General features: G+C 34.2%; 1 protein-coding gene across 15 annotated transcripts in view; it reads left to right on the top strand.

Annotated features, from left to right (window-relative positions):
- The first annotated feature begins 5699 nt into the window (after positions 1-5699).
- Positions 5700-17030, top strand: part of LOC127867148 (uncharacterized) — a 33666-nt gene continuing 22335 nt past the window's right edge. For 2 of the 15 annotated variants that reach the window (XR_008043328.1, XR_008043324.1), the window contains exons 1-7: positions 5700-6329; positions 6804-6899; positions 10822-11052; positions 11816-11993; positions 12247-12357; positions 12777-13130; positions 13721-13814. Coding sequence is in view for 1 of the 15 variants with exons in the window: in XM_052408196.1 (XP_052264156.1) it covers positions 6888-6899; positions 11816-11993 (190 nt within the window). In the remaining 14 variants the exon portion in view is untranslated. Of the gene's footprint in view, positions 6330-6803; positions 6900-10821; positions 11053-11815; positions 11994-12246; positions 12358-12776; positions 13149-13720; positions 14193-17030 lie in introns of those variants that run through there. The other 13 variants (XR_008043325.1, XR_008043318.1, XR_008043326.1 and 10 more) reach the window with 10 other exon arrangements.

Genomic DNA, 17030 nt, shown 5'->3' with positions numbered 1-17030 from the left:
TTTACAAAGCTATCGCATTACTTGTAAGCCGAGCACACACAAAATAAACATAGACTTATATTACACCAAACATTTATATTTTCCTTTTAAAATGAAAGGTCACTTTCGATTTCAAACTATGAACAATGAGTTTAACAGCGGTATATTTTTACTATTGCATAACCTTCGCGTTTCACGTAGAATTCGTACGCGAAAATAATAAATCCTTACCATAAATGACACAATTTGAGAAAATAGTTAATAATAATATCACAATTAGTTCACTTAAACTATACACTTCGTAATAAGACGAACATGTCCAAGTGGTTATTTCCCCTATCGATAACAGAAAGGTAAGATATAAGTAAAACACGGTCTTTTTAACGTTTCAACCTCTGTGTAATCCTAGTCGCAATAGCAACCACGCCCCGATGGTTGATTCGAATATTTCGGTAATAAAACTATGTTGATATTAGGTTTTAGTTTAAATATAGTAACTTGTTCGTGTTTGACTGTAAACAATTTATTAAACGTTAACGTATGGAAAAGGTTAAAACATAATGAATTGCATACTATACAAAACGCTACATAAATAAATCCCGACCCGATAGGAATGTTTACTTGTGAATGTAGTGGCTACAGTGTATTTGTTTTGCGAGATAACTTCGATGAAAAGTGTGATAAAGTATCACCATAAAACGAAAGCATTTATCTAGAGGTTCAATATTTCAAAGTCATATGTTTTGTAAGATTGGTTTTACTTAAGCGTGTTGTCGTTCAACGATAAGCCGTACTCATTTTAAGAAACGGCTTCTCTTATGGATCTAGTCACCGATATTAAATGAGTTTTATTTTTAATTCGGGGCTCTTTCTATAATTAGTAAGTGGAGATTATTTTTATAATATTGAAGCGCGTGGTTATTTATATAGTATTGTAGCATGGGGCTATTTCTATAGAATTGTAGCGCGGTGCTATTTCGATTATATTATAGCGCGCGGTTCTTTCTGCAGTTTTGTAATGGTGGGTTCTTTCTGCAGTATTGTTGCGTAAGGCTCATTCTGTAGGATTATAGGGCTCTACTCTTTCTATAATATTTTAGCACGGGTTCTTTGTGATGTATTGTCACGCGGGGCTCCTTCTTTATTATGTTGTTAGCGGCTATTTCTATAATATTGTAGCGCGCGGTTTGTTTCATTGTATTGTAACACCTGACTCTGTGTGCAGTATTAAGTTTTGTACCCTTTATGTAGTATTGTAGCGCGGGGCGCTTTCAATAATATTGCTCGCACTGCTTTTGCTATAGTTTTGTATTGTGGGACTCTTCTATCGTATTATAGCTCGATGATTTTTGTATAGTATTGTAGCACGGAGGTCTTTCTATAATATTTTAGTGCGGGTCTCTTTGTATAGTATTGTAGCGCGGGACTATTTGTATAATATTGCAGCGCGGGGATCTTTCTATACTATTTAATTGCGGGGCTCTTTGTGTAGTATTGTGGCGCGGGGTATGTTCTAAAGTGATGCTAGCTTAGTGCCCTTCTGTAGTATCCTAGCGCGGGGATCATCACAGTATTTTAGCGCGGGGCTCTTTCTATAGTTTTGTAGCGATGGATCTCTCTGAAGTAGTTGAAACGTCCTCTTCTTTCTTCTAAAGTATTGTAGCGTGGAGGCTATTATGTAGTTTTGTAGAGTAAAAGATCTATTTTAAGACTTGTAGCGCGGGATGCTTTCTTTAGAATTGTATACGGGATATTAATTATAGAGTTAACTTATGAAGCGTTCGTTTTCTATTGTATTGCAGCGCCGAATTATTTCCATCGAAATGTTGCGCGGGACTCTTTATATATAGTACTTATAGCGCGAGATTCTTTATTTAGCATTGTGGAGGGAATCGCAATTTAGTACTACAGGCGCATGGCGCTTTCATGTAGTATGGTATAGTTGGGCTTTTTCTGTAGTATTTGTTAGCCACGGACTCTTTCTGTTATTATTGTAGCGCGGGACTCTTGCTTTGTTAGGTAGACTGATTAGTGTGAGTTGCTTTTAATCCAGAGATCTCCGTATATTCAGTTTATCCTATATGTATAGAGGCCTTACTCTGATCCAGAGATCTCCGCATAGTTCAGTTTCATCTTATATGTATATAGGCCATTACTCTGATCCAGAGATTTCCGCATAGTACAGTTTAACCTATATGTATATAACCTTACTCTGATCCAGAGATCTCCGCCATAGTTCAGTTTAACCTATATGTATATAAGTCTTACTCTGATCCAGAGATCTCCGCATAGTTCAGTTTATCCTATATGTATACAGGCCTTACTCTGATCCAGAGATCTCCGCATAGTGCAGTTTAATCTATATGTTTACATGCCTTACTCTGATCCAGAGATATCCGCATAATTCAGTTTAACATATATGTATATAGACCTTACTCTAATCCAGAGATTTCCGCATAGTTCAGTTTAACCTATATGTATATAGACCTTACTCTGATCCAGAGATCTGAGCATAGTTCAGTTTAACATATATTTATGAAGGCCTTACTCTGATCCAGAGATCTGCACATAATTCAGTTTAACATGTATGTATATAGGCCTTACTCTTATCCAGAGATATCCGCATTGTTCAGTTTATTCTATATGTATATAGGCCTTACTGTGATCCAGAGATATCCGCATTGTTCAGTTCAACCTTTATGTATATAGGCCTTACTCTAATCCAGAGATATCCGCATAGTTCAGTTTAACATATATTTATATAGGCCTTACTCTGGACAAACCTGGGTTTTCCCATACCGAGGATCAGTTATCAGGGTCAAATGCATTTAATTTCTTAATCTCATTGAAACCATTTAGAGGCCGTTTCCTGAGTGAAATCAGTATTTAGAGAACCGTCATATGTCGAAGATAAAAATCCCGCTGTACACAACTTGCACTACCGATTGAGCTACATGTAACGAGACCGCTCCTTGCATCACACGCAATATGCATCCAGGTCATACTGCGTAATCAAAAGTTTGGATTGCGACTGTATACCATTATGTAACAGAGCATGCGCGTTTCAATTTTGAGCTGTTAGAATTTCCAATAAAATTACCCATACGAGTTACTACGTATTCTTCAAATCTTTTGTGGTGAATTCTTAAATGAGCGAGACAATTTTATTATGTGTATACACCGTTTGAATTGATACAAATGATTCGTATTGATATTTATAACGGATTCGTGTAAGTTAACTTTCTTTAATATGTTATTTATTAGAACTTATGTTGTTCGAAATATATGTTAACATATAACCATTACTTAAGTTTAGGAATGCTAATTTGCACAATTTAAATAAAGGGATTTTTCAGAAAGTTTTGTTTTTCAGTCATAATATTCCGTTATTTATCATACTACTACTACATTAATTTATGCCTGATATAACGAAGTCTGATATATTTATTTAATGGGTGTAGACCATATTACTTGGGATCAACAATACAATTATCCTTTCTGGTACAATATAATTAGATTCTACAAAAAAACAGCTTGATACCAATAATTAATATATTTTAGAAAACAAATACAACAAAAACCGCAAACAACATATTTCATAATTATTTAGCACATCATATTCATTGCGGCTAAAACTGAAACGTTGCATCATGTTTTAATTGCGTTTCATTTTAAATAGGAACGTAGCGGTATGAAACACAGAAAACAGCAATTCTTGCCGTTTTTTTATTCTAAGCCTCATCTGATATGTTACACAAATAACAGGCAGTAACACATTAATCTCTATATATTTCAGACTAGAGCGACACTAGCAGTTGAGTAAATTCAAACAGCAATTCTCATACTCAGTTTGGGCTAACTTTGCGAATTATTAACGACTTCATCTTCATCTGAGCAAGCACACGCATACATACAAAACATCAGAGCAAGCACACGCATACATACAACACAGCAGAGCAAGCACACGCATACATACAACACAGCAGAGCAAGCACACGCATACATACAACACAGCAGAGCAAGCACACGCATACATACAACACAGCAGAGCAAGCACACGCATACATACAACCACAGCAGAGCAAGCACACGCATACATACAACACAGCAGAGCAAGCACACGCATACATACAACACAGCCAGAGCAAGCACACGCATACATACAACACAGCAGAGCAAGCACACGCATACATACAAGCACAGCAGAGCAAGCACACGCATACATACAACACATCAGAGCAAGCACACGCATACATACAACATAGCAGAGCAAGCACACGCATACATACAACATATCAGAGCAAGCACACGCATACATACAACACAGCAGAGCAAGCACACGCATACATACAACACAGCAGAGCAAGCACACGCATACATACAACACAGCAGAGCAAGCACACGAATACATACAACACATCAGAGCAAGCACACGCATACATACAACATAGCAGAGCAAGCACCGCATACATTACAAACACAGCAGAGCAGCACACGCATACATACAACACCATATATGGGCCGTGCTCTGTAAGAAGTGGGTTCAATGCATGTGCGTAAAGTGTCGTCACATATTAGCCTATGCAGTTCGCACAGGCTAAGTAATGACGAAAGTTTCCGCTTTTATGATATTTTCTGTTTAAATAAAGCATCTTCTTATCAAAAATCCTTTTAAGGCGGAAGGACGCTTTGCGCAAATGCATTTAAGCCCCTTTTCCCAGAGCACGTTCCATATGGTTTGAAATTCGGGTAAAAACTTGTGTATGATAATGAGTAACTTTTGTTACATATTGAAATCAATGGAATAATTGCGATATGCCTTTTTTCAATTGTTAATGATTATGTATTTAATTATCAACCGTTGGCATATGAAAAATAGTTTATCTTTATAAATTAAACAGGACTATTTTAAATGTAATTTCCTAGAGTGTATATGCGTGCGATAAGATGATTCAATCAATGAAAATCTCTTTACTTAAGATGAACATAGTTCGCCTTTCAAATATAATGTTATTTTCCATATGTTACCATTAATAGTTGCATTAGAAAAAGCATTATTTATTTTTATGTTAATTATGATAATTAGGATTATAATTATTATTATTATGATAATAACGATGATGATAATGATAATGTTGCTTATGATGATACCACATAAGAGGAAAAGCAAGAAGAACACGAAGAAGATGGTAATGATCACGTTGATGATGATGATGATGTTGTTGTTGTTGTTGATGTTGATGATGACGTTGTTTTGTTGTTGTTGATGATGACGATGATGATGGTGATTACGACGACGGCGACGATGACAATGATGATGATGATGTAGATGATGTTGTTGTTGATGTTGTTGATGATGATGATGATAATGATGATGATGATGATGATGATGATGATTTATTGAAATTAGTAGTCGTAGTAGTAGTAGAAGAAATGTAAGGCGAAGAAGAAAAAAACACAAAACTGCGATCATATTAGCGAGTATATTCAGTTAAATTGTGTATTGCGAAGCGCTTTAAAATTTAAATTATTTGTTCCTTTTTTTAACAATTTGAAACTGTTACATGCTATATATTTGAATTTTTGTATAGCATATGTCACAGCTGTAAAGCTTACACCAACTCCTTCAATCGGTGTCTATAATGTATCGATCCGTGGTGTGTAGCCGTATGTGTGTATTTATAGTAACTGGTTAAATAACAAAAGTAGTTTTGGTTTCGATTTCATATTTGTATCAAAGACTGATTTTAATCAAATAAAATCGAAATTTAATATATTGGTATCGTAATTTTGACTGGATATAAGGATTATTTATATTGAATTTAAATCTGGAATATTTTTCATCTGAATTGATTTCAATATATATGCTCCTGACATTTAAATCTATTTGTTAAAACATGTATGTGTAATTATGGCGTCCGGTGGAAATAATGCAAAGGCGATTATATTTTATGACAGTGAAGGCGCAAACGAAGCGTCTAAAACAGAGGCAGACAAATTGAGGTTCTTCATTGAAAAGAATGGTGGATACACATGTCAAACTGACCATGCAATAAGAATACCTTGAACCGAAGTTATGAATAACATTCACAATTCAATTAATCGTTATGACAGAATAATAATTCTTATAACAGATCAATCTGCTTCAAAAGGATGGTTCACATTTGCAGTTGTGTCTTCCTTAGAAAACATAATTGTGGAAAATCACATGAGACTTTTGGTCGCATACAAAGGAAATCGACGTGAAGATGTTGGGTTCCTGAAAACCGGATTGCTGTCGTTGACGCCCAAGACGTTTGTCGACCTCACTGAATGGCAGGGATATGAAAGGCTTCTCAAACAACTGAACAGTTAGTATGACCTTATAATTCATACCTTATGTTTAAAATAATCAGCAAACGTTCCCGATGTCAAGTTGCTTAACGTAACCGTTGTAAATGTTTTTTAACATAAATACAGCCAAACGATTGATACTTCTTTTGAACATGTAATGAACCTTTTTATGATGGAATCCTAAATATACATTATTATAAATGGACTGAACGCATTAAAATGAACCATGTAATATTGTGTAATGCTGATAATGTTATTATTTTGAAATTGGCAACACACATATCTTTTCACCAATTTTCACATGGTTTTACTCATCCTGCGAATTGTTAAAAATCGTAAACAAAACTCCTTTTTGAATAATAAAAGTATGTGTTTTGAATATGACTTAATAATATATTTTATTTTTTTATTTGGCCTGTCACTTGAATACAATTTAATAACAGGTGGTAATTGTGTTTGCGGTCTAACCAAATATAATATTATTGTTTCAGCTCCAGTGTGTTTGGACGAAGAATTACCAGCGGGAAACTTGCATCTTGGCTTGGTCCATTCCCACATATCCGGTTACATGTGCTATGTTGCTGAAGGTAAAGTCGTTTTGCCGCATGCATTTTGTACCTTTTCATGTATTCCGTAGTTTATATCTTTGGTTAACATTTTCAAATAACTAGTATTACGATTTCGAATAATAAATTTGAAAAGAGTCACAATGGCCATGTCTGTCATATGTTTACACTATCAATGTTTTCAAAAGTTTACCTGTTCAAGATTGCGGTATGGCCTAATGTTGTTAAATCTCCAAGTCTAACATATTCTTTAACATTAAAAATACTGCAAAGTCAAATAACTACATTTGCCATAACACACAGTTTGTTGCACAAGGCTAACTAGACATTTAGAGTCAACTTATATGGTGTTTTATTGCGCATAATGCGGTATGAATGCTTATCAGTCCTTGGGCATTATAACCTATGAGACATTATGAGGCTCAATGAAATATATCCACGGTTAATATATGAGTAATGAGATTTAAAAGGTATGGAAAACTAAGAGTAATCTGAGATTTTAAGACAAGATATACTATGATTAATGTGACATTATACGGTATGATAAACTATCAATCATGTGACAGTATAAGGCTTTTATAAACTATCAGCATGCGACGGTTTAAGTCAAGATAAACTATGAGTCATGTGACATTATAAAGCATGATAAACTATGAGTCATGTGGCATTATAGGGCGTGATAAACTATGAGTCATGTGACATTATAATGCATGACAAACTATGAGTCATGTGACATTATAAGGCATGATAAACTATGAGTAATTTGACATTATAAGGCATGATAAAGTATCATTCATTTGACATTATAAGGCAAGATATACTATGATTCATGTGACATTTCAAGGTATGAAAAACTATAAGTAATGTGGCATTATAAGGCACGAAACACTATGAGTCATGTGACATTATAAGTCATTATCAAATATTAGTCATGTGGTACTATACGTCATGATAAACTATGAGTCATTTTACCTTCAAAGACATTTTGTGCATATGCGACATAATGAGGCATGATGAATAATTCGTCATGGGACAGTACGATTAATCGGTCATTATAATTAATGTGACACTATGAGCCATGAGGCATAACGATTCATGGGACATTGTAAGAAGAGATAAAAAATATTGACCGTTTAACATACTAACGATCTATTAAAGGTTAACCTGAAAATGGTTTAAGTAAATTAAATGCATTTGTTGTGAAAGACATAACATTAACTTCATGTCTAGTGCAATACATGCTGCCAAATAACGCTTTTGCCTACTTGTCTTCAATCAATGTGTAGGGACAAATTTATCCGGTGATGTGTGTGGAGTGGGGCTATACGCTATAATTGAGACGTACAATTAACTTCTGATAACAATCAGAACAGAACAAAACATTACTGTATTACACCTAGATCTGATTGACCCAAAAAATCTATAGAGACTTTGGTCTGATTACTTGATGTTGGTCTGGGTATTTGATGTTTTGTTAACGAATCTTCGATATATATTGCTCGTCAAAGTGTTTCGAAATATCAATTGTATCAATAGTTATGATCTTAATTAGCTTCAATATTAACAAGTTCAAGTAATTTTTACATATCACAATTTTATATTTGCATTCGTAAAGTAGGTCGTTAAAGATGACACCACTACCGTATGAAACAATTTTTAATCAATTTAGAAATCCATTACTAAACGTAAATCAATTTTAAAACAGCACTTCACGTTAGTCTGTATTGGAAGGAAACACAAAGATTATTTCAGCAATTGCATTCAAAACGTAAACAAATACACGAACAAAACACGAAAAACATTCAAACTATGCTGGCAGGTATAGGATGCAAACGTACGCGCCCTCCCCACAAAAAATAAAAAGATTGTATTGTACACTGTTTTCCGGTAATTTGTATCTATTTGCTTTTACACAGGAAAATTGCATGCGAAACTTATCAAACATTCAAAAGCCTATCACATGAAGTTACTTTATTAATAAAACATTAATATCACAAACATGATATGGTCGCTTATGTACCAACGTTATCAATCACACATGGCATAAGTTGTTAAAGGCAGTTCATGTTCACGCTGTATGACTTGCTATGAATATTTCGAACATTTAAACATTTTGCAGATGTTCAAAACATCGGTTAATACATTAATTATAGTGATATGTTAGTCGGTTAATGTATGAGTAACCTGTTGCATCCTCGATTAAAAGGAGTTTTTCATATAAGTAATTCGACGTTATGAGTAATGGGAGATTATAATTCATGTTTAATTATGAGATATTATACATTAGTATTGATTCGAAATCATAGGTCATGGGGAATTATGACGGATGTGACATAACGACTAATCGGATATTATAAGGAAAGTGTACACACATTCTAGAATAAATATGTTTAAACCAAGTGGCGCATATTCGTGAGGCGTACTGATTCTTTAGATATAACAAGGCACGTGTCAGTATGAGTCGTGCTACAGTTTGAAAAATGGAACACGATGAGGTATGCGTCAAAATGAGGCATTGGGCATTATGAATGATTTAAAATAATTACTCATGGTACATTTTGATTCATGCGCCATAAATTGCCTCTGGTATGTTGTGTTGTAGCTGGTCGTTTTTATGAACTAACACATTCATGATTGTCCAGCTAATAAACTCTGATGGTAATCCCTTTTTCTATCAAAACGATATATATTTGATCCGTCGTAAGTTTTTATTATCATTCATCAGAAAGAAAACTTTATTTTGCTACGAATTGCATCTAAACGTTGTTTATGTTTATAGTAATTAAAATGAGTTGAACTACAATTAATTACGATTCAATTTAGTTGTGTTTGTGCTATGAGGTTATCTCGCGTTTACATTTAAATATTTCGTAAAAAACTCAGGTCAAAGTTCCAGATTCAGCCTTTCGATGTGTAACTGTTTACAACTGTCTTGCAGCTACCGGTATAATTTGATTTGCTTTGAAAATTATACCAGGTGGGCGATTGAAATAAGGCCACCATTAAAGAAATGAAATTCAATGATTGGCAATTAATAAGCATTGTTTTTTTCCGACCGCCCGTGCGTCAGTTGTTCCGAAATATTGGTTGACTCTTGCTCAAATTATCACAATAAAATGACTATCGTTTTGATGATCGTAAAGAAAGGCATTTGACTGCAAACCAGTTTTTTTTCTAAATTGTGGCGCTTTTTCTTGTTTCCACTTTATTATATATAGTCCCCTTTAGCTTGAGATTAGGCCTCCTGTCTATTATTCGATTATTTTCCCTCAAAACTTTACAGTTAAATGACCTCAATGTGGAGATGTTTGAAAAGGAATACATTTATCTGCGAGAAGGTTTGGAAGGATAAGGTCTTTTTTGCATTACTATTCAATCCCTTTTATTGCTTGGTGGGTCTTGCAAAAAGTGTCCATCTTGTATGACCTTTATATTTTGATGATCGTTCAAATCGGAATTTTTGCAGCAGCACTACTTTTCATAAGTAAAGCCTATTTAACAATTATAGAATATTATGGTCATTTGACGCATGTGTTTGTAACTCCTCTTTCACTAGGTGGATCTCAAACTTTACATAATGAATGACCTTTGTGTGAAGATGATCTTGAAGAAAGTAATTATAGCTTAAATTAGTTTTTTTGGCAGAATTATAGATCTTTGTATGATGTTCTTGTTTAGCCAATATAAGTCAAGCATTGTATGTTATCAACTTCTCTTTAGCTCTATTTAAATGTTAACAAAATAGTATAGTTGAATAAATTCAATGTGTATATGATTGTGCATAAAGGGAAAAGGACAACAGTAACGAGCGAGGCATGGTATTGTTAATGTTCTGTAAAAATAGCGTTCGTTCAAAATTTGGAATACTCGTGCCGATTGGTAATATAATGACACTATTAATTGAACTTTATCGTTATATGTGTATATATTTTCTTTTGCAAAGAACAAGAATTGGTTGGAGAAAAGCGATGGTTACAGAAAAGAACAAAAAACTACTGATTGGAAATTTTCTGTTGGTTGTACCAAAAACCTGCGCTGTCCCACAGCAGCTTCCGTCAAATTCGGAATCAGGCATTGTTATTTCGAATGTGGATACATTTGAGTTTAAGAGAATACATGCGGGTAAAAACACAGAGATTATGTTGTTACCATCAACCAGATAAAGCACGCGAACGTAAGTATATACTTTCATAAATAGGGTGTACTGATTAAAACAATTAAATCCGATCACAAATAGAAAACTCAATTTTCATAAAATTGAGTTAAACAGTTTTTCCATTTTTTGAATTGTGAACATGTTTGTGCTCACTGGTATCATGTATAATATATAAACACGTAGAGCATACACACAACTATTACGAAGATTTTCGAATGCTGGCACATTCATTATATTTTGTATTTTAAATATGGTTTTCACAACCCAGTGCGATGTATGCTTAAATAGTTCATTTTGTGTATTTTAAAGCCTCTGACCTTGAAATGAAATACATGTTAATCAATACACATAGATGCAATTTGATATTGTACAAAATTGTCGTTAAATCTATAGCTTAGTAAGCAAGTAATTTATTATTTTTCAAACGGTACCACTTTTAAAACCGAAATAAGGATTTCTATACGCATATGTCCATTTCTACAAACGCGATTATTTTTAAGTTTTAAAGCGCAAAAGACGGATTTCTACCTTGTAACTACCAAATATATTTTAATTGGCATATATAAAATATGTTTCTTATCTATACTTAAATTTACTATGCCAAATAAGATGTGTGGCTTTAATTATCAGCGACTTCGATGAAATTTTGGTACAGTTTATTTTAACAATTACACGTATTATGTTGTAATAATCCGTAAACATTCCTGACAAGTGCGAGCAATTTTTCCGGTGTTCGATTGACCACTCGAATTCTTGATTTAATCGTCTGCCATTTTTTCAGAACGAGTTGTACGTTTGTGCCCAGGTACCAACTACGATAACTGCAATATCAAATCTTGCAAAGCAGCACCTTGGGAAAATAAATGTCGCCCTCGAGCACCAGCGTTTCTGTCAATCATACCAGCAGATAATCGAGGCGAAAGGATGGGGTGACTTCTTGGAAATCGTTCCATGTGAAGGTATCTAACGTTTCTTTATTATGTCAGAACATGCACATCGGCATGCAAATATAAACAATATAGGGCTATATATTTATACTTCATGTCGCATTTTCCCCCGTTACGGGGAGATGTTGCAGAGACATCTATTGGATAATTGGCTCGGTTTAAGCTTAATAAGACAATACTTGTTACATGTATAATCAAATATTTATAGACGTTTATAAGAACAATTACTTGATACTTATTTAGCTGATAAATTGCAATGTTTTAGATGAAAACGATATTCCTGTCGCGTTGTTTAAGGCAGCGACGACAAACAATACCAAGAAGACTGGGGCAGAAACTTCTCTAATAAGCTGGAGTTTTGTCCGATTTTAAAAGGGTAAGTGCACAACAAGAATAAGTTTACTAGCATCTGCATACTAATCGATACTGTATAATGTATGCACATATAGTACTGGAGCATTTTAATGCCTGGCCCGATACATTCAAAGAACGGACATTAGTCTGGCAATGTACCTTCAAAGTACCTTCAAATATATTAAATGGAGAGGATTAGAACGCATTCTCGTTAACATACTAATAAGAAATATGTAATGAGTTATTGTCCCTTAAAACAAATACCTGCTTTTCATTTTTAGTATTCATCAAATATTTAAATTTAGATTAAATTAAATTACGTATCCATACGTGAACGATATTTGTAAACACTAGTCAGTGTTTGATGACAGCATAAGGTTAGTCATTATAGCAACATGTACATGTGTTCAATCTAATCTATTTACTTCTCAAATTTTCCAGATGAGTGTTTACATATCATGTTTTGATATTGATGGAGATTCTTGTGAAGAGATCGAAAAAGAGCTACAAAAACATCATATGAACATCATACGACATGAAAACACACCAGGAAGATTCCTGCTCTCAGATGGTGACAATCGAGAAGGATGGATAATAGTTATTGTATCGAAAGAATCGCTGAAAAGCGAACTGCTTTCTTTCAATCTCATAAAATGCCTGACTGCCGATGGTGATGACGGCATATTGAGGATCCTGCTCGTATTGCGCAGCGGTGTGAATATCTCAGAAGTACCAAGATGTATTCGTTGGGTTACAGTATTCAGCGAAGATGAGAAATCCTACAAAAACTGGATTGTAAGAACAATTTTTTAGGTAATTGGCAGTGTATGAGCCATCATAATTAAAGCATCAAACAGCCTTTCAACTTTACTTGACTTTTGATTGAATGTAAAATCATGCTTTTTTAAATTTCGTGCCGATATTATAAAGCGCATATATCGTTTCTGCAAATCTTGGATCCGACAAAACATGTATTGTATATATGTATTGTATACAGTGAATATCATATACAGATACAGTTTATGTATACATACAGGCGACAGTAAATGGGTATGTCACGTACATTTGATACGATAAACATTTCGAAATAAAAAAATGTATACACAATTATGCACGCAGTCCAACTACTTTATAATAAATACCAGTGCATACTTTGAGACTTGCTCTGTGAAAAGCGAGTTTAATGCGTGTTCTTACAGTGTCGTCAAATATTAGCCAGTGCAGTACGCACATGCTTATCAGGGACGACACACTCCGCCTCAACTCGAGCTTTGTTCAGAAGAGATTTTATCTAAACGAGCGATTTAATAACAGTAGAAACTGTCGACACATGCATTTAACCCCGTTTTCTCAGAGTGCGACTCATGTATATGTGGTTTTTACAGGAGAACCAGTAGATATTGGCAGGGCACTTCCAGCAGGGGATGTTATGTTGGGCCTATGTCTTGAACTACCTGAATATTGTGCTGACGACCAGCAGTAAGTGTCAGTGTACTCGGGGATTTTATTTGTTCTGCCGCGTAGATAATTGATTCCATGCATCCTACGGTAAATTGAACTTTGGGTAAAGTTTAACATTAACCTATGTCTTAAGTGTTGGAACAATAGTGTTAAAATGTGTCTACACGTAGTCTATACGTACCGATCCGGCATTGGATGTTTTGGTTTTGGTATAAATGTATGAAAAAAGGAATTCCGATTAAACAAATTAATGTTTTCGGTACATTATTTTTTAGCCCAATTGCTATGCAATACAGACATTAAATTTTCTATTTGTTTCGACATTTTGTAATCATCTACATGGGTTTCGTGTATGCATAATATATTTTGTTTTATTAATTAAAATGTAATATTTAATGAAGGTTTGTTTTCGTTTGGATGGTTCGAAATCCGTTAATATTTATAGTTTCTATGTTTAACTCCATGTTCTAGTTTATAACTCAGGTTGTAGTTAAAAGAAAAAATGGCGACGTCCATGATTTAGTGATAGGATTGAAAAACCGATAATAGTGTTTAAAAGATTTAAACCCGGTAGAAAAGAGACTAGGCCAACGATTTTGTACTCGCTGTAATGAATATACTACGTACCGAAGTAATTTGGAAACAGATAGATGCGCTCAAATTTACCACGAGGATATTGGAAATAGATTAAAGATATATTGTTGCTGAGTATTGTGTTTAAAAAAGGTGTTTTATAATAGATATGGATTGAGTATATATAACAGTAAAAAGTTTTTACACACACAGGCATATGAACGCTCTTTATACGTTTATATAAAATAAAAAATGCATTTTTGTTATATAAGATTTTAAAGTAATAGTTTTTAATTGCATATATATACGTACTATTTACATAGATTTTATTTATACATATTCTATATTTTGTTACAAAAAGTATACTATATACAATGTGAAGACATGAAATGTTAAATATGCTAATATATCGGTCACACAAATTGTCTGTGTGCTCGGTATATAAGCCAACATTATATTTTAAGACATAAAATATAATGATAAATATACATACAATTGAACTATTTACACTAGGTAATATTAAAAATTGAGTGTTAACAGTAATTGGTGTTTGTAAATAGAGGTTTATGAAATTGTGAATATTTTTTGTATAAAGGGAGTTTATTCAGCAGGGGTCATAACACGATCTTGGGAATCTAATTCAATCACTAGTGGGTGTTCCTCCAAATCATCTGGGTCTATATCTAAAACTTTGAACTTGTTCTTAGGCATAGGGGTCATGTCTTCATTGCTATCTGCTTTCCTCCCTCTTGTTGAGCCCCTTACCTCTGTTTCTACTTCCATTTCTTGTATCTTCTCTCCATTTTTCTTTCTTCCCTGGCTCTTTCCTTTCTTCTTACTCCCCACCGTCTCAAACCCCTCGTCATCAATCTTCGTCTGTTCTGGTTGGTCTGTATGCTCTTCTGTTTCCTTTCGTTTCTCACCATCTGTCCGTTTCTCTCCGTCTGTCTTTTTCTCTGGTGTTGTGTCCTTGTTGTTTTCTGAAATACTTACTTTTTCTTAAAAAATGGCATTGATATTTTTGGGGAAAGTGTTGCGGACGTGCCCAACCTCTAGGCAATAGAGGCAAAGGGGCTGACGTCCCCTCATGGTAATCAAGGCCTTTGTGCCACACTCAAATTGAATTATGTGTGGAATGGACTCCTGCTGAACTCTGTCACACTCCACCGTGAGCACACGCACCCCAGAGTGGGTACTAAAATCTCCTATTTTCAATTCCACATGATACAATTTGCTTTCCGTACTTAACAAATCTGTATTGTACTCCTTTGTGAGACAACGATGCTTGCATTTGTATTTTATTCAAAAACGAGATACACTTATCTTCTGTCTTGAAGGTCACATCGTACCGTGAAGATCCGGGAGGTCCAGACGCCAGCCATTCGATGTCAGTATCAGATACGCCATTCTTCATTAAAACGTTTACAATTCCCTGCATACTCTATCCTCGTTTCCCTTGTGAGAAACTGTCCTCTCCATCGACTCCGTCCGTAAAGCATCTCCTGTCAACGCCGGCATATGCAATACTGTCATCATTTTTGTTTATACTTTAATCAATCGAGAATAATAGCCAGAGTTGATCATGTATCTATGGACATAAGTACACAGGTATGGTCTATTAGTATTCGAAAATGCCACGTTGAGCGTGATTTGTCATCCATATTGAAAAGAACATTTTTCTGTTCTTAACAACTACGCTGTCAATAGAAAAAACAAAAATGAGAAACCCTCAAAAAGTTGTCTGGTATTTTTCATTTAGCAGACCTTCGTACGAGTTCATATTTGCAGTCGATGACAAAGAAACATATACTTAAAAACTAGGTATCGATTTTAACATGGTGTTCGTAGAGCAAGTTCATGCGGTTATCACCATTGAAACCTTGTCAATTTTATTGTTAATACCATTTAACCATGTGTACACCAAGTGTGGCTGTAAATACATCTATAATAATTTCGAACTATTCTCCCTTTACTTGAACTATTGTTTTTCTTCCCTATTATACCAAGTGGACTCGTCCACCCTTATAAATTGGATCAATTTATTTCCAAAATATTAGGGATGTCTAGTATATTTATTTTTATATTTAGAATATTTCATAAAAAATGTCTTTAAGCAAAAAGCGCAGACCCAGATAAGACGCCGCATGATGCGGCGTCTCATCTGGGTCTATGCTTTTTACCAAGGCCTTTTTTTCTAGACGCTAGGCATAAATGGGTTAATAGCAATTTATACAAGACAACGTACAAATGCTCGCATTCATGTTTCATGCTAAAATTTCTTAACTACATGTATGTAAAATGTTGTGTAAATCATTTGTAAGATGCCGAAAGGAAATTTTGAATATCTTGTCTTTAATATAAAATTAATATGTCATATTTAAAATAATGATACATTTAAAGAAAAGTTCACAGTTATATTTTGTGGATATTTTAACAGTTGTCGTTGGGAATGTGGATGTAGTAAGATTATATCATTCAAACATTGATTGTATTTAATGGGACCTGTTCACGTTTTGATAAATTTACAAAATTGATAAAAAATATTGTTTCATAATTGCAATTTTTTGTTGAAGCTATGTTATTTATATAAGGAAACAGTAATACTGGACATATGTTATGCTCTAAAATATCTATTGTATGCGTCTTTTAGACGATTTAAAA

The sequence above is a fragment of the Dreissena polymorpha genome, chromosome 2, assembly GCF_020536995.1.
Source record: "Dreissena polymorpha isolate Duluth1 chromosome 2, UMN_Dpol_1.0, whole genome shotgun sequence".
Classification (NCBI taxonomy): Eukaryota; Metazoa; Mollusca; class Bivalvia; order Myida; family Dreissenidae; genus Dreissena; species Dreissena polymorpha.
This window is presented reverse-complemented; position numbering and strand designations above follow the sequence as displayed.